Source organism: Carcharodon carcharias, chromosome 12, assembly GCF_017639515.1.
Source record: "Carcharodon carcharias isolate sCarCar2 chromosome 12, sCarCar2.pri, whole genome shotgun sequence".
NCBI lineage: Eukaryota > Metazoa > Chordata > Chondrichthyes > Lamniformes > Lamnidae > Carcharodon > Carcharodon carcharias.
Window position 1 is genome coordinate 78,792,725 of NC_054478.1, and position 26,680 is coordinate 78,819,404.

The following is a 26,680-nucleotide window of genomic DNA, read 5'->3' on the forward strand; positions in this document are numbered from 1 at the left end:
TATTCCATTGTTATTTACAAGTGAATACATTTGTGAATCTGCTTCAATTAACTGTAAAATTTATAAATAATATTCAAGCTTCTGTTTTTTTTACAATTTATGTTGTGCTTGAAATAATTTTAATAAACAAGCTAAATACAGAAGAGTGAAAAGGACACATACTCTGTCACCTTTTGTCCCTGGAAGTCCACATTCACCTCTTTCGCCCTTAGGATTAAAAACAAAGTTAGAAATTAAAATATTTATTACACAAAGAAATATAGGATTATTAAATTATCCAGACTTCCTGTAGCAATTGCAGGCTCATATTTTTTGCTAAATGCTTTGGTCTCCCATTAAATATGAGATCAGAAGATAATTACAGGTGTGGAAAGCCATTCAGCTCATCTTAATTCATCTATTCAAAAGGATTGTAAAATCCCCCCCACTATACCAGCTAGTTGTTTCCTGAATGATTCCAAATGATTTCACCTCCACTACTCTATCTGGAAGCCCATTTGAAGTCTTGGTCCCTTGTAGGAAGAAGAATTTCCCAATATTGATCGTAAAGATACTTTTTGCGAACTTGAACCCATGTCCCATTGTTCTAATTCACAATTCAATTTAAAGTCATGTTTTGAAATTGCCTTTTCCATTCCATTAACTGCCTTATTTGCCACTTCCCCAGACTTAAAATTCCTGTGTTTTCTGAAGTTTCCTTGTATCTCAAACGTCTGATAGCCTCTTCTCTGCACTACCTCTGGATCTTGTTTCTTGGTGACCTAAGTTTGAGGTATGCTCTAATCTGACGGCTCTAAATTTTGATTATTATTTTCTCTGACATATAAATAGCCCCAATTTTAATTCTGTGCAAGTGGCTGGATTTTAAATAAATTAAATTGTACCCAAATTTTATACTTTTAGAAATGCAGTTTAAAATTCTATTAATTTTGTTGATTCCTGATCGGCATTGGTTGGACATGTTTAGCACCAAGCCTACTAACAATTCTGGATTTCTTCAAGCTTCAATCCGAGTTATTTCAACACAATTTACAGAAAATGTGTATTACCAAATTTTCCATCTAATATGCAACAGTAGTCAGCATTAAATTTCAGTTCTGTCGAAGGGTCATGAGGACTCGAAACGTCAACTCTTTTCTTCTCCGCCGATGCTGCCAGACCTGCTGAGTTTTTCCAGGTAATTCTGTTTTTGTTTTAAATTTCACCTGCCATTTTTCTACCCATATACATGGTGCATCCAACTCATCTGGCAATTTCTGGTCAGCTGCTTCCAATTACATTGCCCTCTCTCCTTTGATGATATCTGAAAACTTGACCACTTTGCAAAGAGATTCTGAATCCTGGTCATGCTTGCAAAATCAAAACCGCAGCGGCACCAACAAATTGCCCTGAGCCATTCCAATCAGTACCTTCCCCCACCTCAGCATGACTCCTTTAATGGAAGTTGCTCTCTCTTACTCCAGAGAATTACTTAACCATTCCCACAGTTAACCCTGAATCCCCAAGAACTGTGTTTAACTTTATGTGGAACTTTGCCAATAATCTTTTAAAACTCAAGAAAAACTGTGTCATAGGACTTTCCATGATTCACTTGGGTTGTCACTTCCTCATAGAAAGCAAATAAATTATTCAGAAAAGATCTTCCTTTGGATTAAACCTACTGCAATGTATTTCTTGAAAGACTACTCCAATTTACCAATATTAATATTTGAACAAATATGTAATGTGAAGCTAATGGAAAAAAATTGGAACATTCTTATGAGGGCCATGGCAATATATATTTCCTATCACAAAAAGATGCATGTTATTGCATTGAGTAATTTTCCTTTCTAAATAAAGGGCAAACTTGGTAAAGGGCAGGAAGGAAAGAAACATTTGAATCATATTTGCCAAACGCTATACAACATCATGGGGGGTGTATGATGTGCAATCAATAGAATACTGTCCTCTTTAAGTTCCCATCCACATTTAATTTCACCTCCAAAGTGTACTGAATAAAAATTTGTTCATTTCTCATTACCATAGTAAATTTTAGTCAGATAACTTAATGAATGTGCTTCTGAAGCACAAATTTAAGGCCACCAAATTGCTGTTTCCTGATTTATCATTTCTTGCTTTTTTTCAATTCTATTGCTGCCTCGCTTTATAGGTCTAAGACTTTTGCCTTTCCTTCTCAAAAAAAGTCCTTCAATCATTCTACTTACCTGTTCACCTTTGTATCCAGCTCTTCCCTATAATTGAAAATAAAGTGAAAGAATCAGCAATCTAGACAGTTATCAGTAAAACAACAGGAAATCCGTATTATTATAAATAAATAGTATTTGTTAAGAAAACAGGTTCATTAATTCCAACATTTAGAGTGGATTTGGGGTGGAATTTAATGCCCTCCCTCCTGGTGAGTTTGGTGGTGGGGGCTTTTTAATCAGGTGGGAGGTAGCAGGTGGGGATCCCAAATAAGTCTATGGTGGGAAGGCTCATGGAACCAACCAAGGAACAGGCTATTTTAGACCTAGTAATGCATACTGTGACAGGATTAATTAATGATTTCATAGTAAAGGATCCCCTAGGCAAGAGTGATCATAACATGATGGAATTTCACATTCAGTTTAAGAGTGAGAAACTTGTGTCTGAAATGGTAGATAAGGAGTGACAGACCTAATTTTCAACAAAGAAATATTCTACTGAGAAAGAAAGACTCCATGAGAAAGATAAATCATCTGTGGTTAACTAAGGAAGTTAAGGATGCTATCAAATTGAAAGAAATGGCATACAATGCTATGAAGATTAGCTGTAGGGCAGAAGATTGGTAAAACTTTAGAAACCAGCAGAGATGACTAAAAAAAGAGAAATTAGAATTTGAGATTAAAATAGAAAGAAATATAAAAACGGACTGGAAGACCATGCAAATATGTAAACATGTAAAAAAGTAAACATTGATCCCTTAGAGATGAGACTGGGGATTAATGGGAAACAAAGAGTGGCAGAGACTTTATTCTGTATCTGCCTTCATGATAGAAGGTAATAAAAGTGTCCCAAGAAAAGGAGGAAGTTAAGACACAAAAAAAGAGACAAGCTTAAACAAACAATCATTATCACCATCGCTATCACTAGAGATAAAGCATTAGGAAAACTAAAGAGACCAAAGACTGAGAAGCTCCCCTGGACCCAATGGCCTGCATCCTAAAGTCCTAAAAGAAGTGCTGCAGAAATAGTGGATACATTTGTTGTAATCCTCCAAAATTCCCAACATTCTGGAAAGGTCCAGCACATTGGAAAGCAACGAATGTAATGCCCTATTCAGAAAGAAGGGAGACAGAAAGCAGGAAAATATTGGATATTTAGTTTAACATAGGAAAAATGCTTGAATCCATTATTAAGGAAGTAGAGTAGGATATTTAGCAAATCATAATACAATCAAGAGGAGTCAACATGGTTTTAGGAAGGGAAATATTATTTGACAAGCTTTGTAGAGTTCTTTGAGGATGTAAAAAGCAGGGTGGATAAAGGAGAACCAGTAGCTGTAGTGTATTTGGATTTCCACAAGGCATTTGATAAGGTGCCACATAAAAGGTTACCGCACAAGATAAGAGCTCATGATGTTGATATAAGACTAGGTGGGAAAGCAAATTTCGAGGAGGACATAAAGGCTGGGATTTTTTGTGTCTGCAGCATCGGGCATGTTTGGTGGCGTGAGTGGACAATATTCATGACGGTGTGAAACCAGTTTGTGATTGTCCGCTCAGCCCGCCGATGGCAAGCCACGTTTTCCGCCATCGGACGATATCTGCATATCATTATTAGGCCAGCCCATCTACCCACGTCAGCAGGAAAACACACCAATGTGTTTCACAACAGCACATCAAAGACATGCACTTGGCAGGCTGCACTTTGAGGGGAACTTGGAGGTGACTACACGGTAACTTTGTGCAGTGTTTATCAGGGTCACCTGTTGGACTTCAAGATTGAGGGGTGTTGGGGGGAGAGGGGTTAAGAGCAGCTCTGTCGTTGATGCGACTTGTGGAGGTGGGAGTTAACAGCAGCCCTGCTGTTGAGGCAACTTATTGTGGGGGGAGCAAGGGCTGCCTTGCAGTTGAGGCGACTTGTGGGGTGGGGGTCAAGAGTTGAATATAGCGCACAAGCATTCAGGGTGGGGGGTAGGATTGGTGAGGGAAACGGTCACGCATTAGGGAAAGCTGTATAAAGTGACCATTTCTCTGCAACTGAGACAGTTCAAGCGCAGTCATTGATATGATTGGAGTTGGGCTCCTAGCTTATCTGCCCACTCAAGCAATGCAGAGGCCACAAAGTGCCACCAAGTGCTCCAATGCTTTTTACCCTGAAACCAGCACAGACTGCAAAGTCATGAATGTTTTTGTGGACTGCAGAAAAATTGGATGACTGTACACGTAGTACAAACCCCTCGCTAAAGCTGGCCATGAGCAGTCACTGCTAGAGGCGCTCACAGTTGCTTGCACTGTCAGCCTTCTGGTTTAGACCAGTCTCCCCCATGGTTCAAGCTAACAGTACAGCCTTGCTGTGTGGGTTAGGAGAATGCCTGCGCCTGAGCTGAGAGCACAGCATGCAATGCAATGGGCAAAGCTGCCGCCAATTGGTCGGGTTGACTGAAGCGAAGGTGGTGGGGTTTCAGGCAGCCATGCAATGCACTAATCTCTGACCAACAAAGTGATGGCCAGCAATCTCCGAGAAGTATTAAGGGGTCTTCACAATTAGCCAGGAGAGGTTCTTAATGCACCAATGCTAACCGCGTGTCTCTCTCTTTCATCCCGCAGGAGCAGTACATCAGGATCATGGAGCCTGGTGAACTAGCTGTATGCCTGATGGACTACAGAGAGCGAAGGCAATGGAGGAGAGAGTGACTGAGGCTCCTGGCTGCGCCTCAGGAGCAGGAGCAGCAATCTCAGAAAGTAGGGGTGTCTGAAGCTCCCGCACGCTCAGCCGAACAGCTACAGCGAGCCGTTGGTTTCTGGAATAATGGGATTGTCTTATGAGGAAAGGTTGAGCAGGAGTTTTGATGAATGTGAGTGATCTTATTGAAACATATAAGATTCTGAGGGGGCTTGACAGGATAGTGCTGAGAGGGAGTTTTACCTCGTGAGGGAATCTATAACTAGTGGGTACAATTTCAAAATAAGGGCTCCCATTTAATTCAGAGATGAGGAGGAAATTCTTCTCTCAGAGGAATGTTAACCTTTGGAATTCCTGCCACAGAGGGCAGTGGAGGCTGGTCATTCAATATAGTCAAAGTTGAGTTATACGTGTTTTTGATCTACATGGGATTCAAAGCATCCATGATCTTACTGAATGGCACAGCAGGCTCAAGGGGACTAATGACCTACTCCTGCTGCTTTTTCTTATGTTCTTCTATTAAAGTAGGTGCATTTATTTGATGCTGATTTTTTTCAATCAGGTTATTGGCATGATCACATGGGGGCAAAGATATCATACACATTCTCATATTCTAGTGTGGGCAGTGGATTGGAGGAAAGTGGGTAGGAAGAAAGGAAGCCTCTGGTCTTAAAGGTGGATTGCATTGCAGAGATGAGAAGACTTTAGAGATCAGTGGTCTTCTGATGCCCTAGCAGCAGTCACTTGGAATTATCTGAATCTTGTTGATATTCTCCATATACTCTACTTCCAGTAAAGTTATGCCTATCTCTCTAGCAATGTTAAAGTTCAGGCATATTGGTCTGACAAAATTTTGCAGGGCACAGCACACTACAACTATGCAAGACACACGATTTAGAGTTTATTGCAGAGCCCCTCCCAGCCTGTCTAGTCAGTAAATGCTTTCTTTAAAACCTCTACTGGTCATCTTGAAGGTCAATCTTTTAAAGGCATGGCTTCTGTATACCGCTCCACTGCTACTATTCAGCCACATGTAGTGGGGCCACTGGTAGCATGTGTAGGTTTGGGATCACACAAGTAATCTGTTAACATGACTTTCTTCCTTTAAGATGTCATACAACTGCCCTTTGGTAACTCTCAACATATTTTGCATAGATATGTATGACTCTTTCCATGTTGACACACACAATCTGTACACTCAGCTCGGGTAGGATCTACAATGGACAAGCCATCTGTTCTGCCAGATTATCATCTAGGGGCTTAAGGCAATATTTTCCCACAGGGTTTGTTTTACACAAGTTTTCAAAACATTCCTCCTTAATGAAATGGCTTCTTATATAATACTAATTTAGATTAGTGGAAAACTTGCATGAAAGTTCATCAAATTAAGCTAAAATTTCTTGCGACATACATTTTGTATAACTGAAACTAAGGGTGTTGGAAATCTTTTGCTCTAACTAATGACATTTGAAGGATAGTTTTGTGAATTTGCACTCCTGGCATGGAATTCTGCATGTCAGAAGTGTGAATTTGCCAATTTTACCTAATGGGTTTACTACAATAATTGTATTGTATTCCACATGTACTTTCAGACTTTCTCCAAGTAATGCTGTCATTGAAATGAAGACAGAGACTCTACACCCTAATCATTCACAGCTTTGTTTTGACAGCACCTTTCTCTCTCTTATTCCTCATTCAAGCAGGCTAGAAGGGTTTCTTAAGTGTCTTCTTTTACATTTTATTTGGGTGTCTTCTTTTACATGTTATTTGGAAACAGTTACTTCCCAAACAGTTTACGTTTATTTCACAGACTTGACAGAATATGACATGGTGACAAGATTACATTTTCAGTGTAAATTATACCTCCATTCCGTCCCTTCCAGGAATTCCACTCAAACCTGATTCACCCTGTTAAACACAATTTTAAACATATCAGCTAAAATGTTGCTGGAAGCAAATTATAATAAATGTAGCACAAAGCGGCAGGTTGCCAAATTATTTCATTCAGCATAATTAATTAAATAAATCTACCTTTTGTCCTTTTAGACCTGGAGCACCATCATCACCAGGGCGCCCTTTCTTCCCCTACAGAATTAATGTAAACATTAAAAAAGTAGAAAATGATCATCCTGACCAACTTTCACAATTCCATTTTTCAATTACTTGAATGATACATGACTACCCACATGTCACTTCATAAATATAGGCCAATGAACTAAGCATGCGAATGACCAAAACTTAAGAGACATTTTACCTCATTATTATTGTTGTACACGTCAGAAAGCTTTTACTATTTAGAATTACCACCTTCCAGCAACCATGGGGTTGAATTTTACTGCAGGCTTTGGGACCCTGACATTGGGGTGAAATTAGGATACCAAGCCTGCACTCGATGGCAGTGGGGCTGGCTTGGCAATTATACCACGGCTGGCCTCCTTTTGGACCTCCTGCAAGCCTGCCATCCAATTAAGGACAGCAAGCAGGCTTCTGATGCTGACAAACCAAACAGAAGGCTGGAAGCTCTGAATCCTCAGCAGCCCCACTAGGAGAGGTAGTTGCTGCTCAGGCATGCAAGAGACTAAATTGAAGGTGCCTCCAAGTAAATTTTAAAAAATGAAAGATTCAGGGAGCCAAGGGTTGGAAAGGAAATACCTCCAAGACGATTTTTGGGGCCACAGGGACTGCCACCTTTACCTGTGGACCCCGCTTTGTATCTTGGAGCCTCTGGCTGCCGCAGGGAGGCTGCTCCATTAAGCTGGTGGCCTCCCCTTGTGGCTGGGGGGGTTGCCGTGCTGTTGGCAAATTGTTAGTGGCTCCATGAAATTGCCCTTAGTCGGACATTTAATTGGGCAGATCAACTGACCATCTCCTTGGAGCAGGCGACCAATCCACATCACAGCCCTGTGCTGGGAAAACACCCCAGCAGCAAGACTGTGGTGCGGACCTGCATCGACTCCACTACTTTACTGTCCCCACCCCCCCACCCGCAGGCGGGTAAAATTCTGCCCCACCTGTCAGCAAAACATGCACATACTCCAGGGAAGAAAGAATACATTTGTGTACAGATGTAATTAGCACAAGCTTACTTTAATGCATGACTCAAAAAGACCATTATCTGGTAAGGTATGAGAACAAGCAAGAGTTTACCATTCCATTGGTGACTAAAGTTTATCATTTTTTATCACGAGAATCTGAAATTCAACTAGTATTGCCTTTGGTAGATAACATTCCTAAGCAAAGCCAGGCACAGTTTTATATGGCTCGATGGAAAGAACTGCAGTCTTTTACAGCACTGCCTGTGGTAATCTACAATGTACATCAGTTAGTGGAACATAATAGAATTTCCCAGTCTGGTGGGGCATGTTTTTCTCCACTCGCACCATCACAGTTCTCAAGATGAAGCAATAATTAATGAGAAAACAATTCAGAAACACCTGGGTTAAGGTGTAAATGTTGTCTTACAGAAGTTGATAGTTTTTTTTTCTGGCTAGTAAACAGATGACATTCTAATTGTAAGACTTCAAATCACATGTGAGAGAATTTCAGGAATCTCACTTTTAAACACCTGTTTTATGGCACTGCAGCTGCCCCGTTCCACAAACACCAGTTAATCTGATACTGTTGAATGATTTGTAACAGTATCATTGGAATTTACTATTGAAAGCAAATGCAAGTCTCAGCTCGAGCACTTTGCATTAAAGCCAGCACGCAGCTTTTATGGTGAATATTGAAATATATTATAAACTGAATAAAGTAGCACTTATTATTATTAAATCTACAAAACAGGCTAAAGAAGATTTCCCAGAAATATCTTAGCATCTACTTCTTAGCTAAGATTAGCAAACAATGGGAGTATTAATTTTAATGTATTAAAATCATACACAAGTGAATATCACTATCAACAGGAAATATTTATTTGTATCATTTGAATTTTCAAACGATGATATTTTCAAAGGGACCCTGGCTGGTGGAAAGGGAACACTTGAGGATTTTGATTAAAACTGATGAAACATTTTAAGTTATGGTGGTGATTACTTCTTACAGGAACCTAACAGGACACACAACCTGTCCACTTTGAAAGAAATCAGTGTTTGATGAACAGAGGACACTTATACGGTCTGGAAAAATACAGATCAGAGTTTTTCTTTTAAGTTAATAAGGTAACAAATTACTTTTACATTGGAAATAAGTGTGTAAAGGCTTTTACTACCAGGCTTATACTATGTTTAGTACGTTGTAAGCTAAAGTAATGAAATGCTGGTGCCATGTGCTGTGTTAGAGTTTGATATAAAATGCTGTGTTACAGGATGGCACAAAATACTGTCATGGACTGGTAAAATGTATTCTGGCACAGGGGATACAAAGCATTGTGTCTCAGAGTAGATGATGCCCTATATCACTGACCAGCACAAAATTCTACCTGTGACAGGAGATACAAGTATTATATCAGAAAGTGCCATGTCAAAATGTGTGCAATATGCTGTGTCATGTGGTGTATAATGTGCTGTACCATGGGGTGTACAAAGCAGTGTGTCACAAAGTGGTCAATGTACCATGTCACAGGTTGGTCCAATATGCCATGTCATAGGTCAATACAATATGCTGTATAAGAAGATGGCAGAATCTGCTGTCACAGGAGCATGGTGCGACATGCTGTGTCCCAGGGTGGTACAATACACTGTCACAGGATGATATAATGTGCTGTGTCCCAGGGTGGTATAATACACTGTCACAGGGTGATATAATGTGCTGTATCACAGGGTGGTACAATACACTGTCACAGGGTGATATAATGTGTTGTACCACAGGGTGGTACAATGTGCTGTGTAACAGACTGGTACAATGTACTGTGTAGCAGGCTAGTAGAGGCTGAGGAATCAAATAAAGTGGAGAATGTCACAGTTAGTGCATCTTGGGAATTGCGATCATAGTATTGCAAGGTTTAGATTGCTAACGGTAAAGGACAAAGAGCAATCTAGAATAAAAATATTTAATTGGAGGGGGGCTAATTTCAGTGAATAAGGGAAGATTTGCAGTAGCAACATGAATGGTATTCACCACTAACAGGATGCTGCCATCAAGCCAAAAAGACGTTCTGCTTATCTCACAAATGAATAATGTGATATATAAATTTCAGTGCCAGTGTGATGCTAGATATATAGGCTGTACGTCCCAAAGACTGGCGAATCATATCAAACAGCATGTTCCTTCTGCTTTTTGCAACCAGCAAGGTACAGACCGTACCCAACCAGCCTGAGCTTGCAAAAGTCGACACACAGTATCCAACATTAGAAGTAACTCTTTCGAGTACAAACACATTTCCATCTGTTCCAACATTAGAAGTAATTCCACGATTGGACAACATTTACTAAATAATCCTCAGGTGCTAAAAATTATGCTGACAGCCAATTTAAGATTGTCAGTCAGGCTCACAATGTGGTGCATTTGCATGTACTGTCAGCTACATATATTAATATACGGGATCCTGTTCTTTGCAGACAGAAAGAACATGTACACACATTGCGCCTGTTTCAGCTAAACAAAATAAGTGACAGCCATTTGCTGGCTCATTCCTCAGGGCAATGCCTTGACCAGAGTCAGGCTGCATGGTTTAAATTTCAAACAATGCTTGGCAGTTAACGGTCAGTCACCATTAACACCTCTACCAATCAGAGTCCACTTGCCAACCAATCAGCACTCTCTTCTCATACAGTATAAAGTTGTTGTTTCCCCTGACATTGATATTCTTACGAGTGTCCTGATGAATGCAGGACAAAAAGCTTCAATAAAATAGTTCACAGATCAGCCATGATCCCACTAAATGGCAGAACAGGTTTGAGGTATATTATGGCCTACTCTGTTCCTATGTTCCTGTGTAGCAGCATGGCTACAAAATTGGCTAAGGGATATTGAATGGCTGTTTTTAGGACTGGAATGAAGTACACAGTGGAGTTCCCCAAGGTTCAGTTCCAGGACCACTGTTGTTTTTGATATACATTAATGATTTAGACTTGGAGTACAGGGCACAATTTCAAAATGTGAAGATGGCATGAAACTTGGAAGTGTGGTAAATAGTCCGAGATATGATAAAGCTCGAAGAGAACATTGTCAGGGTGGTGGAATGGGTATGTATAAGGTAGATGAAGATCAATGCGGAAAGGTGGAGGTGACATATTTTGTTAAGAATAATGAGAGACAATACAAGTCAAATGGTACAAATGGTACAAAAGCAGGTGCAAGAAGAGACTGCCTTGGGAGTGTTTGCGCACAAATCCTTGAAGATAACAAGCAGTTAATAAAGCATAAGTATCCTGAGCTTTATTAATAGAAACATAGGGGGAAATTTCAACCTGAAAGAAATGGGTGCATTTTGGGCAGGTGGGTGGTTAAAATGTTAAAAATCTGAATTTGACACCAATTCTCCTCCAACCTGCCCATCTTCAGTTTTAATGGAGGAGGGAAGTTGGCAGTCAATCAGGTCACAGGAGGCAGGTTTGCAATTTAAATATTATAATGATCTGTGTCTCTCATATTTCTCCACTATTTCCAATTTAACTCTGGATGGCTGGGTATCCAAGGCCTCCTGACAGTCACAAAAATTGAAGGCTGATGGATCCAGGAGTGAAGTGCCTCGCCTCATCAAGCCCCTGCACTTGGACACTCCCTACCCTAAGGACTTTGGCCTGTTCCTTTGCCCCCACACCCCTCCAAAAAGATGCAGAACTCGATAGTAGCCCTCAAAAGGGAGTTGGATAAATATTGAAGATGAAAAGAATTGCAAGGGTATGGAGCAAGAGATGGGGAGCAAGACTAATTGGATTGTTCTTCAAAAGAGCTGGTGCAGACTTGAGGGGCCTCCCTCTGTGCTGCACTGTTCTATTATTCTACAATGTGCTGTTACAGGGAGGTACAATGCAATCTCTCACTGGCTGGTAACATGCACTTAAGTATTTGTGGTAGGGCAAGGCATCCTGCCTACCATCATACAGATGAAAAATTTCATATTTCAGCCTGGTTATCTTTTGGGAGGAAGGGAAGCGATGGAGCTGAGGGGATATCAATAACCTTCTCCAAATAATGCTTACCATGCTGAGTTCACAATCTTGGTTGTACTAGACCAGTGAAGATTTGATCCTTTATGTCAGTGATGATAACAACTATTCCAAAGGTGAACATGATTTGATCATGAAATTAAAGCATTATAAAGGTCCTCTAACTTGCACCAACAGCATAAATGTATAACAAAAACAGAAAATGCTAGAAAAGCTCAGCAGGTCAAACGGTATCTGTGGAGAGAAAGACAGAGTTAATGTTTCAAGTCCTTATGGTTCTTCTTCAGAGCTCTGAAGAAGAGTCATATGGACTCAAAACATTAACTCTGTCTTTTCCTCCACAGATGCTGTTTAGACCTGCTGAGTTTTTCTAGCATTTTCTGTTTTTGATTCAGATTTCCAGCATCTGCAGTATTTTGCTTTTATCTTAATATAAATGTACACTCTTCCTCAGGGAAAAATGCAAATACACAAAAGCAAAAGAAATGAAGAGATTTCCTTGTCAAGACCATGAGGAATGAATGATGGATATCTTACCTGAGATAAAACATAAATTATGAAAATGGAGTAATGGAGAATATATAAGAAAAAGAATAACAGGTATGTACACGGTGACACCATAACAACAGAAGGCTTAAAATACAAATGTAAAACTCATTTTTCTTAATTCCCTTCATCTAAGTGCTTTTCCCCAAAGAAATTGAAAATGTTTTGTGTACTAACAAGATTCAAACTATATTTGATCAAGCTGTATTTGATCATGTAATATCCTTCCATCCAGAGCATCTTATGGCTCTTGCCTTCTTGCTATTAATGCCACTATAGCTATCAAATCCATAAAATTAACCCCAGATTGAGTTAGCAGCAATAGTAAATGGTATTCGATACAAAAAAAAACTTACAGAAGAACCAGGTGGACCTCTTTCACCTTTTTCACAAATACATTTTGGTGTTTTGGGGCACTGAAATAAATAAAAATGATTAGAAACACACAGGTACACGGACACAGACACACACACACACACACAGATATAATGTTACATTTGGCTCCAAAATAATCTGCATTAAGGAAAAAATTGATTTGTGACCAGAGAACATAAAGTCTGGAGTGAGAAAATTCCACCCAAAATGCCAGGTAACTGTGGCAAAAGTGAACAGGGTCCTGGGTCTTTGCTTAGACTTTCCAGTCTAAAACTGAGGCCACGCTAAAAGAGATATATAAACATCTGGTAATATGAAGTATTGAGCAGGGGCACAAGCAGAAGGATTTGATTCAGGTATTTAAAATAATTAAGGGCAACAATAACACAAGTGTTTCAGGTGATGGGGACAAACAGAATTAGAGGTCACACATTTAAATTTAGAAAGTAAGGCTGGATGTTCAGAATTATTTTTTTTGAGAGAGGGTGATCAACCTGTAGAACAGGGTTCCAGAGCTGATAACAAGGGCTGACTTCTTACATTTCTTTCAAGAAAACATTAGATGCAATTTTGGAGAACTACAGGATCATTGTGAAAAGGTAAGATTTCAGGCAATAACCAACAGTTTGGGTCCTTCTGGCTTATTCGGATTGTTCTTGAGGAGTCAGAGACAAGCTGTAATAGTGAATTTCTTAATTGGACATGGATCTGCTTCTTCCAGGAAGTGGGGGTGTGGGCGGAAGGAAAGCGTGAGGAATATAGGAAAGAGTCCAATAAGAAGTGGGGCTAATTTTATTATCATTTCTCATGCTGAGAAGAAAATGTACCTTAAAATAAACTAGCTCGTTCTACAGATCTTACTACCTCCATCATGTGAAAGCTTGATAACAATTGAATGATTTACTTAAAATTCCATATACAAAGAGAATGTTATAAATCATAACATGTCACCTACAACATCGACAAATTAATTTCTTTGGAAACAAGTCATACTTACCCCTTCATCAGCCAACTCTGCCTGCAAAAAGAAGGTACAAAAATTAGTTTTTTTAAAAAAATTGAACTGCGCTAGAGCATCACGACTGGATCCCACACTCCCAGTACAGAGTCATGCTTTAGGGGCAGACAGGTCAGAGAATCAAGGCTACAGCCCTCTTGTTGTGAGAACAGGGTTGGAGGTTACATTTGCTATTTAGTGCTGTATTTACCAGAATGATGCATTTAATACAAAGTAACTTAAAGCAGACAGAGTGAAAGCAGGCACTCACTGTGTGCAGTGACACCAATGTGCAATTCCATGAAGGGTAACGATGCAGGTTTAAATCATCAACATTGTTTCATTCTTAATATAACCTCTGTTGCACTGTCATAGCCTAAGAGCAGCCTATCTAAACAAACTCACAAAAGGAATTTGGAGAAAAAGATTCTTACCATGAATTTGGGTGCTGTTAGGGGCAATTTTTACTTTGAGTGCTAGTGGAAAATGGGCAATATCAATTCTGTGACCCTTTATATATTTCTTCCAATTTTCCATGGTGCTATTTCTAACATAAAGTAACAGGTGCTTATCAGTAACATACTTCATTTTCTCTCTGATGATACTCTGTAATTTGAATAGGAAGTGATTGTTTTTTGAAGAGCAGTAGACAAACACAAGTTGCAGCTAACACTATGGAATGCACTAGTTTGAAGATATATAAAGGAATTAAGTATGAAAAACTGTTTATAGAATAAAATCATTTATCAGTAGTATTCCTATGAAGTTACTAACAAATAGTCTATCATCTTATGTGAAACTTCTATTATGAACAAATGAAGAGAAGGGATGAAAAGGCTATCTGATCATCAAGCCTATCTCAATCAGATGTAATGCAGCGAAAGTCATCAGTGACACCCTCGTGATTCCACTGTATCTGGGATGAGTCATTGGTTTGTCACACATTACAATGGGGCAAATTTACTGAAGTAATATATCACATGGTTTATTACACAACAGGTATAAGGTAAAAATATTAAACATCTTACTGATACTTAAAGAAACATATCTCATTTGTAATATTGGGAAGAATTTTCTAGTTGGCGAGTAGGGGCGGGGTCCACTTGCTGACGTGTAAAATGACACGTGGTGACGTCGGGCGTGCATCCCAACGTCACCACGCATCATTTAGATTTTCAGTTATTTCTGTGCTGTTTTGCGCGCTTCATGGAAGTCCCCTCCCTCCGCCCACACAGGGAGCGCACAGTGCTTTAATTGGCCCACCTACGTAAAACGACGGTGCAGACCTGATCTGAGGTGCTGATCGGGTTTGCAACTGCTCCCGCTCGCCCCTGCACAACCCCCCCAATGGGAGAAAATTCTGCCCACTATTTACTTCACACTTTACAAAACCTGCTTTAACGTAAGAGATAGGATCAGGTGTAGGCTGTTCAAGCCTGCTCCATCATTCAATATGATCACATCCGATCTCCTACCTCAACTCCATCTTCCCACATTATCCCCAAATTCCTTGATTGCCTTAGTATCCAAAAATCTAATTATCAAATCTTGAATGTACTCAATGATTGGAATTGTCTAACTCAGAGAGTCCTAAGATTCACAACAGTGAGTGAAAATAATTATCCACATCTAAGCCTATTGGCTGATCCCTTGTTTTGAGAATATGACCTCCCCACCCCCACCTTCCACACACACCACCCCCCCTACCCCAAGTTCTAGACTCCCCAGCCAGGGAAAATATCCTCCCAGCATCTACCCTTTCAAGCACCTTAAGAATTGTTTATGTTTTAATGAAATCACCACTTGTTCTTCAAGGTAATATAGACCTTGTCTATTTAATCTCTTCTCAAAGGACAATCCCCTCACTCCAGGAATTCATCCAGTGAACCTTTGTTACTTTCCTTCTAAGGCAAGACTCTCCTTCTTTAGGTGAAGAGACCAAAATCTGTACACAGTACTCCGGGTGTGGTCACAGCAAGGCCCCATATAATTGTAGTAAGATTTCTTTACTCTTATAGTCACATCCCTTTATAATAAAGGCTATCATATCATTTACAAGTCCAATGTCAAAAGTCCAGCATCCTTGGGACTGAGACAATGCCGAATTTTGGGTTTTCCTGAATTCTGGACATCAAATGTGTAATCAGACTAGATTACAGACTAGCAAACCAACAGACTGCACATACCTGCTGGATATCCCCAGGCAGCTTGGCGAAGACTATTTTAATTTTAGGCCACTGTGATACTTGGGTATATGTTGGAATACAGGGATGGTCTGGAAATGGGAGCCAGGTATCAGGAAGGAGGAGAAGGTAATGATCAGAAATGGGAGTGACCAGTGGCTAACAGCAGCCTGTGTTTTTAATGCATTCCTTCTCCTGGCTTTTTATTCTGGTCGAGGCTGGCAGTCATCCCTTTAAAGACTGATGCTTAAGCTGTGTGCCATCCTTGGCACCCACATTCATGGCAAATTAATTGCATAAAGGGAGGTCAGAGCATAAAATAGGCATTAGGCCTCTTATTGGCAGATGCAAAGGCACTAATGCCTGTTTGAGATACCTGGGTGCCTCTTTTGATGCGGATATCTGCCTCAAAATATGTGTGCAGTGCCTTCAAAACAGGTGAGTCATCACCAATTTGATGCATTTGTTTTAATTTTCCAAAATTCCCTAGATTTTAGAAAGGTTCTGTCAGATTAGAAAATAGCGAATGTGATCCCTCTATTTAAAAAAGGAAGTGAACAGAAAGCAGGAAACCACAGGCCTGTCATGGGAAATTGCTGGAATCTGTTACTAAGGTTATATTGGGGCACTCAGAAAATCTCAATACAATTAAGTATTGTCAACGTGGTTTTGTGAAAGGGAAATCATGTTTGACTAATGTATTGGAGTTCTTTGAGGAAGTAACAAGCAACGTGGATAAAGGGTAACCTGTGGATCTGCTGTACTTAGATTTCCAGAAGGCACTGGACAAGATGCCACATCAGAGGTTACTATGCACAATGGTATAGGGCTAACATATTAGCATGGATATAGGGTTGGTTAGCTAACGGGAAGCAGCAAGTAGGGATAAATGGGTCTTTTTGGGTTGGCAAATTGTGATGAGTGGAGTGCCACAGGGATCACTTCTGGGGCCTCAACTATTTATAATTTATATGAATGACTTGGATGAAGGGCCCAAAAGTATGGTTGCCAAATTTGCTGATGATACAAAGATAGGTAGGAAAGTAAGTTGAGAAGAGGACATAAGGAGTCTGCAAAGGGACATTGGTAGGTTAAGCAAGTGGGCAAAAATTTGGCAGATGGAGCATAATTTGGGAAAATGTGAACTTGTCCACTTTGGCAGGAAGAATAGAAAAACAGCATATTATTTAAATGGATAGACAGCAGAACTCTTGAGGTAAAGGGGGATCTGTGTGTCCTGGTACATAAATTATTAAAAGTTAATATGCAGGTACAACAAGTGATTAGCAAGGCAAATGAAATGTTGTCGTTTCTTGCAAGGGGGATGGAATATAGAAGTACAGGTGTTTTGCTACAGTTGTACAGGGCATTGGTGAGACCACATCTCAAATACTGTGTACAGTTTTGCTTTCCTTGTTTAAGAAAGGATATAAATGCATTTGAAGTAGTCCAGAGGAGGTTCATTCGACTGAAACCTGGGATGGGGGGGTGGGCATCTTAAGAGGAAAGGTTGGACAGGTCGGGCCTGTATCCGTTGGAGTTCGGAAGATTGAGAAGTGATCTTATTGAAACATATAAGATCCTGAGGGTACCTGACAGGGTGGATGCTGAAAGAATTGCTCCCCTTGTGGCAGAAAGTAGAACCAGGGGGCACAGTTTAAAAATAAGGGGTCTCCCATTTAAGATGGAGAGGAAATTTTTTCTCTGAGGGTTGTGAATCTTTGGAATTTTCTTCCCCAGAGAGCGATGCAGGCAGAATCAATGAATATTTTTAAGGCAGAGGTAGATAGATTTTTGACTAACAAAGGAGTCAAATGTTATCCGGGATAGGCGAAACCTGGAGTAGAGGCCACAATCAGGTCAGCTATGATCTTAATGAATGGCAGAGTAGGCCTGAGGGGCTAAATGGCCTACTCTGGCTCTTACTTCGTATGTTCATATGCTCGTATGTATGTAATTTAACTGAATATCAAAAACGTCTGGTTTTCAGATGATTCCGGTTTTCAGGCAGCTGGATTTTGGGCAATGTACCTTACTTTCCTAATTGCTTGTTGTACCTGCAAGTTAACTTACTGTGATTCATATACAAGGACACCCCGATTCCTTTCTATGCCAACATTTTCCAGTCTTTCACCCTTGAAAAAAAAATCTGCTTTTCTATTTTTCCTACTCAAGTGAATATCTCTATCTTTCTCCACATTATATTCTATTTGTCATGTTCTTGCCCACTCACTTAACCTGTCTATATCCCTTTGCAACCTCTTTGTGTCCTCCTCACAGCTTACTTTCCTGTCTAATTTTATCAGCAAACTTGGAAATATTATGCTTGTTCAACTCATCTAAGTCATTGATATAGATTGTAAATAGCTGAGCTTAAGAACTGATCCTTGTGGTACCCCAATACTTATAGTTTGCCAACCTGAAAATGACCCGTTATATTCCTACTATATGTTTTCTGTCTGTTAACCAATGCTCAATCTATGCTAGAATGGTACAACATATCCCATATGCCTTAATTATGTGTAATATTATTATGGCACCTTACTGGATGCTTTTCGAAAACCCAGGTACATTACATCCATAAATCCCCTTTTATCTACCTTACCAGTTACAGCCTCCAAAAACTCGTAACAGATTTGTCAAACATAATTTACCTTTCATAAATCCATGTTGTCTCTGCCCAATCACATTATGATTTTCTATGTGCCCTCTAATCACGTCCTGAACAATAGATTATTGCAACTAAACCAAAAAGTGCTGGAAAAACTCAGCAGGCCTGACAGCATCTGTGAAGAGAAAGACAGAGTGAGATTGTAGCATTTTCCCTTCAACTGATGTCAGCCTAACTGATCTACAGTTCCCTGTTTTCTCTCTCTCTCTCTCCTTTCTTGAATACAGGATTATGTATGTTACCTTTCTAAAATCTAGAGAAATCTAGAAGATCAAAACTAATGCATCCACCATCTCAGTAGCTATCTCTCTTAAAATATTAAGATGTAGGAAATCAGGTCCAGGGGATTTTTCGGCTTTTCGATCCATTAAGTTCTCCAGTAGTATTTCTTTGTTAATACTAATTTCTTTAAGTTCCTCATTTACATTACACTCTGTGTTTCCCATTATTTCCAGAATGTTTTTGTGTCTGCAACCGTGAAGATAGATATAAATATTTGTTTAATGTCTCTGCCATTTCCCTATTCCTCATTATAATTTCACCTGTCACTGCTGCTAATGGACTCACATTTATTTTTCTTTCTAGATACCTTTAGAAGTTTTAAAAAATTGATTTTATGTCTCATATTGTATTTTCTCTCTATCAATTTCTTGGTCATCCTTTGCTGAATTCTAAAATCCTCCCAATCCCAGGCTTTCTGCTCTTTTTGGCAATATTAGAAATCTCTTCCTTTTATCTAGCGCTACTTTTAACTTTTATTGTTAGCCACGGTTGGGCCACTTTTCCAGTGGGGTTTTTATTCCTTATGGAAATGTTTATACCTTGCGAATTATGAATTAATTCTTAAAATGTTTTCCATTACTAATCTACTATCATATCCTTTAATGTTAATTCACAATCTACCTTAGCCAGCTCATCCCTCACACCTACATAATTTGCTTTGTTCAGGTTTTAAGAATCTAATTTCATATTTAACAACTCACTGTCATATCAAATAAAAATTCTCTCTTACTATGATCATTCTTCCTCAGAGGCCCCTTTACTTTGGCTATTCATTAAAACTGACTCCTGGCACAGTACTAGCTCTAAAAAAGCCTTTTCCCAAGTTGGGTTCCTTGACATACTGATCTGGAAAACTATCTTGAAATCATTCCATGAATTCATCTCCCAAACTGTTACAAGTTTATGTGATGTTAAAGCCCCCTGTGACGAGTATATTACTCTTGTTATAGTCACCTCTAATTTCCTGATTTATAGGGCAGGATTTTGAGTTCGGCATGCGGGCGTGGTCAGCAGGCTCGGGAGTGGCAGGGCAATGGGCCGCTGCCTGCAATCAGCCTCCGACTGCGATTCCATGCTGGCTGGCCAATTAACAGCCAGCCAGCATGAAAGGCATGCTGAGAGGCACAGTGCTGCTGGGGTGGGGGCAGGTGGAGGGCAAGGCTGAAGTCAGCGCGGACATGGGGGAGGGGTCACAGAAAGCTCCCTGAACGCAGAGAGCTGCCTCAGGGAGCTGAAGAATTTAAATCCAATAATAACAGATTTTAAAATCCGGAAAAATTGCCCACGCATCAGAAATAGTCACCTGAACATATATAAGATGAAAATTCTGTGCAAACATTTTTTTAATTAATGTCAGAAACCTCATCCCTCACTTGGATGAGGTTTCGTCAAAAAGGCAAAGGCTGCCTGGCCATTTCGCCCGCCTGCCAATCGTAATGTTGGACGGGCAGTGAAAAATCACGGTTGATTAACATGTTAATGGCCTTAATAGGCTTAATTGTCGGCAGCACATTGCTGACTCTCAAGTGCGTCTGCTGACCAAAATATCGTGCAAGTGTGCGATGACGTCGGGACTCTCGCTCAATGTCATCACGCATTGTTTCACACTTTAGTGTGTCGGGTGCATGCCCACACGCCAAGTGAAAAGTTCTGCGCATAGACTGCCTGATAACACAATGGCCAATTGGGAGCTTATAAACTATCCCAGCAGTGTCTTCTGCCTATTGTGTTTCCTAATTCCACCCAAACTAATTCCAATCTTGTTTTACAGATCTAAAATACTTTATCTCATCTGTTATTATCAGGGCTATCTCACCCCTCCACCCCCACCTTTTCCATTTTGCCTCTCTCTTCTAAAAGTCAAGAATCCTGGAATATTTAGTTCCCAACATAATATGATTGGTACTCTGCAACCACATCTCCATATGGCTATTAGATCAAAACTAGTTACTTCTACCTGTGATAGTAAATCATCTATTTCGTTACAAGTGCTTTGTGCATTCAGATATCATGCTTCAGCTTTAACGTTTTTTCTATTTTTCCCTGATGTCACCTTACTCACTAATGACCTTTGTTAAACTCTGTCTCTTCCTGACCCATTTTGCTTATGTTTACATTAATTTCCTACTCTGCTCAACAGCCTGGAGTCTTATTACTCTTGCTCTTACCCTTTCCTGAATCCTCCTGGCTCCTCCACCCTTCATTAGTTTAAAGCCTTATCTACTGCCCCAGCTATTCCATTCACCAGGAAACTGATCCCAGCACTGTTTAAGTGAAACCTACCTCAACCGAACAGCTCCCTCGTATCCCAGAACTGGTACGAGTGCCCCATGAATCAAAATCCCTATCTTCCACATTATTGTTCAGTCACGCATTTAATCCTCTAATCTATTTATTCTTATGCCAATTTGCACATGGCTCAGGTAACAATCCAATATTGTTACCTGTGAGGTTCTACATTTTCATTTGAACCCTAGCTCCTCAAAGTCTCTCAGCAGAACTTCATTCCTAGTTCTGCCTGTCATTGGTTCCTATGTGGACCAAAATAATTAGATTCTCCCTCTCCCACTCCAATTCTTCTCCAGATGCGAGATGTCCTTAACCCTGGCACCAGGCAAGCAACATATCATTGCAGCTGCTGATCGCAGCTGCAGAGGACAGTATCAATCTCCCTCACTATACACTATACCACTACCACATTCACTTCCACTCCCCTAAATTGGAAGGCCTCCTAAACCACAATGATGTGGTCAGCCTGTTCATCCACCCTGCACTCTTTGCGCTCATTCATGCAGGCAGCAAGAACCTCATACCTGTTAGTAAGGGCAAATGCCAAAGCTCCTCCAGCACTTTACTTGGCAGCCCATTATCTGCCCGACTCTCAGTCCTGAACCACTAACTAGACCTGTACCACCATCTAACCTAACCTCCTGGATCAAAGATTCAAGTAACCGTCCCGCTCCCTGATGCCCTGTAATGTCTGCACTTTGAACTGTAGCTTGAAAACTCTTGAATTGCACTTGGTACCATTGTATATGGAAGATATTAAAGTTTCAAATGTTGATTTCTCAGAAATGATATATTTTTAAATTCGTTTGTGGGGTGTGAGCATTGCTGACTAGCCCAGCATTTATTGCCCACCCTTAATTGTCCATGTGAAGGTGGAGGTGAGCTGCTTTCTGGAACTACTGCAGTCAATATGGTGTAGGTACATCCACAGTGCTGTTAGGAAGGGAGTTCCAGGATTTTGGGTCAGCAACAGTGAACGAATGGCGAAATATTTCCAAATCAGGATGGTGAGTGGCTTGGAGGGGAACTTCCAGGTGGATCTGTTCCTGTTTGTGCTGATGTGGAGGTTCCTGTGAGTGTATGTTCCTGTGCATGTGAACATATTGATGTGGGAATGAGAGTGTGCTAGCCTGAGCGTCTGCTTGCCTGTGCTATGCTACTTACCACTTCTAGGAAGAGTTTTCCCAAGGCGCTGCTGTCTTGCAGGTTGTGCACGAAGCGGGAAGCAGGCGGACTGGCTAAAAGGCGCAGTTTGGCTGCATTTGGTGACTCGGTGGCCACAGGTGACATGCCCACTGTGAAGAACTTGATGCCATGGTTCTTAGCCTCAGCCGTGGCTGCGTAGATGTCTGGATTCCTCGGGTGGTCCACGCCATCAGTCATGAGCACAGCCACCCGGATGCTGCCCGGGGCCGCCTCGTTCAGATACAGCTGGGTCAGGTTGGTGATGGCATATGTGGTGTAGGTGCCGTGCCCAATGTAGCCAATGGGGGCGACATGAGCCCTGAAAGCGGCCGGGCCACTCCAGTCACGGAACGTCTGTTCGATGAGCACTGTGCTGCTGTACTGGAGCAGAGCCACTCTGGGCACCAGCCGCCGGCCACTCGACACCCGCAGCTGTTGCAGCCGGTCCACAAAGTCTAGCACAAAGCTCTTCTCCCGGTTGTGGTTGAAGTCCTTAGCACTTTCTGAACTGTCCAACAGGAATGCAATCTCCAAACTGCAATCCTCCTCTAAAAAATGGGAAAGATAGATTGGTTTTTGGCACTGTTTAACCTATTTTGTTACCTGAGGAATTGCAACCTTGGGATGAAGGAAACAAAAATAATCCAATTTTTCAATAACTTCACTTGGCTTCACTTTAAATTTCCTCCACAGAAAGACAAGCAGTTTGTCAGCACAATGCTTACACAATGAAATAAGTTGATTTATTTTTAAGTAGTTTTGACAATTAGTTCTTCTTGTCTACGGGTCTATATTAAACCAGGTGCATTGTACAGTAAGTCCTCACTTTAAGTTGCCCCACTTAATGTTGTTTCTTTGCAATGTCGTTTATTCTTTTGGACCTTTTTGTCGATTTGCGTTGTCATTTTCAGTTTTACATTATCTGCAATCTATCCCTGCAACCCCGCACTGAACTCTGGGCCAGCCACCACCATGTTCTGATGCCAGAGCCGCTGCCACCATCACCAAAGGACGAGGCTGCGGGAAGAACAAGGCCCATGACCAAGGAGCAGGAGTGCAGGGCAGGGAAGCAGCCGGCGGCTGATGAACTGTGAGTAACCCGGAACAGGGGGCGTGGAGGAAGACAGGAGGGATTGAGGCCCCGGCTCTTTCCATGGACCAAACCAGCCAGCTCCATAGGCGGCCCAACCAGCTTCATCATGGCTCCACCTAGCCAGCTCCATCCAAAATCCGGTCCAGCCAGCACTGCACGTGGCCCCGCCCAGCCAGCTCCATCATGGCCCCGCCCAGCCGGCTCCACCCGCAGCCCCGCCCAGCCGGCTCCACCCGCAGCCCCGCCCAGCCGGCTCCACCCGCGGCCCCGCCCAGCCGGCTCCACCCGCGGCCCCGCCCAGCCGGCTCCACCCGCGGCCCCGCCCAGCCGGCTCCACCCGCGGCCCCGCCCAGCCGGCTCCACCCGCGGCCCCGCCCAGCCGGCTCCACCCACGGCCCCGCCCAGCCGGCTCCACCCACGGCCCCGCCCAGCTAGATCCATCTGTGGCCCCATCCCACGAGTTCCATCCCCATCCACCCACTCAGTTCTATCGGCTCCCTCCCCACGTGGGTTCCATCTGCGGCAATCCCCCACCATGGCTCCATGCACAGCCCCTCCTGAACTTCATACCCCACCCCCCACAGGGACAGGGCTCGGCCCCTGCAGACTGTCAGGAAGGGGTCCAGACCTCAGACAGATAGGGAGAGAGAGAGGGAGAGAGACGGCGAGAGAGAGGAGAGAGAGACAGAGACAGAGTAGGAAAAGTGAAAGAGTGAGAGAGGCAGAGTGGGAAAGGAGAGTGATAGAGTGAGACAGGGCAGAAGAGAGTCAGGAGAGAGAGGGGGGAAAGGAGAGAGAGGCAGAGTGGAAAGGAGAGGGAGAGAGACAGGGACACAGACAAAGATGGAGTGGAGAGGGAGAGGAGCAGAGAACAAGAGGAAATGGAGAGACAGAGTGGGGAAGGAGAGAGAGACAGACAGAGCGGAAGAGAGAGAGAGAGTGGGGAAGGAGAGAGAGACAGAGTAGGAAAGAACAGAAAGAGAGTCAGAGCAGAAGAAAGACAGAGACTGAGACAGTGAGTGGGAAAGGAGAGAGATAGACAGAGACAGATTGGGGAAGGAGAGAAAGAGAGTCAGAGCGGAAGAGAGACAGAGCAAGACAGACAGAGTGGGGAAGGAAAGCAAGCAAAATGTTGAGCTGAGTTTCAGGAGTGCTGTGAGTGAGACACAGAAGCTGTGCTACTCAGGGCTTGTTCGGGTGATTTAGAGTTATCTAATTTGAATTTATATAGTATTCCTGTTGTAAAGTAAAATAAATCACTGAATATGTTATTTCAGTTAGGAATTCACAGCTCTGCACAGTCGGGGAGAATATTTCAATTTGTACATTGGGCATGAACTTAAGCGGAGTGGCAATCCGACTCTGATTGCCAGTCCGCTCCTACTTTCATACCTTCAAATTCTTCTGATCCTTTCTCGCCCGACCTTCCAAATCAGGCCGGGTGAAAACTGTGTACGGCAGGTGCTACTGAGGCCTTCTGTTGAGAGCTGCAGAAGCAGTTGCGAGGAGGCCACGCCCCCTTATGTACAGCACTGGCTGCCATAAATCAGGTAGTTTTACATGTCCAGCCACTTTCAAGCCAGGGAGAAGTTAATCAGGGAGCCAGTTTGTTAGACAGTTGGGGTGTGGTTGGGCAGTCGGGGGGAGAGTCGCGTAATCGGCAGAGTGGGGGGCGGGGGGAGATGGGCAGTCAGGTGGAGTTCAGGTGGTCTGGGGGGTTGGGCGTTGAGCATTTGGGTAGTCGGTGGGGGTGCCTGACAGCAGGGGTGGGGGTGTCAGTAGTTGAGGGAGAGCCCTGGGGGATGAGGGTGGGGGCGTCCCATTGGAGGGGTAGTTGGGGGGGTCTCCTGTGGGGGTGTGGAGGGGCTCCCATGGGGGTTTGGTGGGTGGGCGGTGCTGTGGAGGGGTCAGCGTGGGTTGGTACAGTAGTTAACCAGAAGTTAGAAGTGGTTTTAATCCTTGTTTCTTTTCCTGGGCACCTATTATTGTAAGACAATCGGAACCAACCCAAGTTTGCGGTTCAAATCGCATTGTGGGGTGGTTCCCAGTGCAGGACAATAGGATTTACCCTACACCCAGCGCACATAAAGCAAGACTTATGAATGAGGAAACTTGGGCAAAAAGCGAGAAAGTGTCAAATAAACAACAAAGTTAAATAAAAGTTTGATATAACCTTGTTCATTTTCTCCAGGCTCACTGGATGAGAGGTACTTAATTTTTTGCCTTCTAACCAAATGTCCGTCGCCGCGTTCTTCATAGTCTTGTGATAAAACTTGCTGGTAGCCCGCCCAAAACAGGAGCCACGAGAGCTGACAGAGCGCCTTCATTGCCCCTATAATAATAAATCTGCATTTAGAAATCTCCTCACACAACTTATCGAGTTCACGGACCCAAATGTCAGTTTTGATATATGCAATGACAAGTTATATTGCAAACTGCGATTTGCCACATTCAATTAGCAGATTAAACATACTCTCACGGATCTGAGGTAGGTTCTCGCTTTTCTTCTATTTTTGGTGCAGAATTGTTTAAAGTTAACTTTCGGAACCGTGCAGGAGAAACCTGCCGCAAACCTGACAAGATGCTGAAAAGTGCACAACCAAAATGTCGTAGGCGGCAATGAATTTAAATCAATGTTGTAATAACTGTAAATGAGATAAGGCATTGAACAATGTCACATCTTACGTGTGGGAGTTCTCAGCAGCCTTTTCCCTGCGCGGACCGGGAAACAAAACAAGCATTTGCAGGATAACACTGGTCGAGTGTCCGAATGTCAATTCAATTTCTGGGCAAACTTCGCCTGCTTTATAAGTGAAGGCGGGACAGCCCGAGGATGGTACTGAAGTGTCGAAGACAATTGGCTGCAACGTGAAGCTGCAATTTAATTTGAAAAGAATTGCAACAAGAGAGGAAGAACAAAATACACAGGTGTCATGAAATTGAATTGCGACAAGTATTCACTTCATAAAGTGAATTTTGCGCAATCCAACGTATGGTTCGAATTATATCAAAAACTTAAGAGTGAAGTTAGAATGCGATATAACAGCCACTGTAATACTGAGACTGTATACCTCCAGCTTACAGTTCTAAACTATTTCATTGGCTGTAAAGCACTTTGGAAGTCATGAAAGAGGCTATAGA

General features: G+C 42.0%; 1 protein-coding gene across 1 annotated transcript in view; it reads right to left on the minus strand.

Moving 5' to 3' along the window:
- The window catches only part of col28a2a (collagen, type XXVIII, alpha 2a), a 146,023-nt gene extending 119,906 nt beyond the window's left edge, over window positions 1–26,117 (minus strand). The window contains exons 1-9 of the mRNA XM_041201288.1: window positions 26,013–26,117; window positions 25,713–25,871; window positions 22,426–22,994; window positions 13,837–13,857; window positions 12,821–12,880; window positions 6,898–6,951; window positions 6,730–6,774; window positions 2,205–2,231; window positions 163–207 (exon numbers count right to left, since the gene is read on the minus strand). Of these exons, the coding sequence (XP_041057222.1) occupies window positions 163–207; window positions 2,205–2,231; window positions 6,730–6,774; window positions 6,898–6,951; window positions 12,821–12,880; window positions 13,837–13,857; window positions 22,426–22,994; window positions 25,713–25,866 (975 nt within the window). The 5' untranslated portion in view covers window positions 25,867–25,871; window positions 26,013–26,117. The remainder of the gene's footprint in view (window positions 1–162; window positions 208–2,204; window positions 2,232–6,729; window positions 6,775–6,897; window positions 6,952–12,820; window positions 12,881–13,836; window positions 13,858–22,425; window positions 22,995–25,712; window positions 25,872–26,012) is intronic.
- Between the last annotated feature and the right edge of the window lie 563 nt (window positions 26,118–26,680).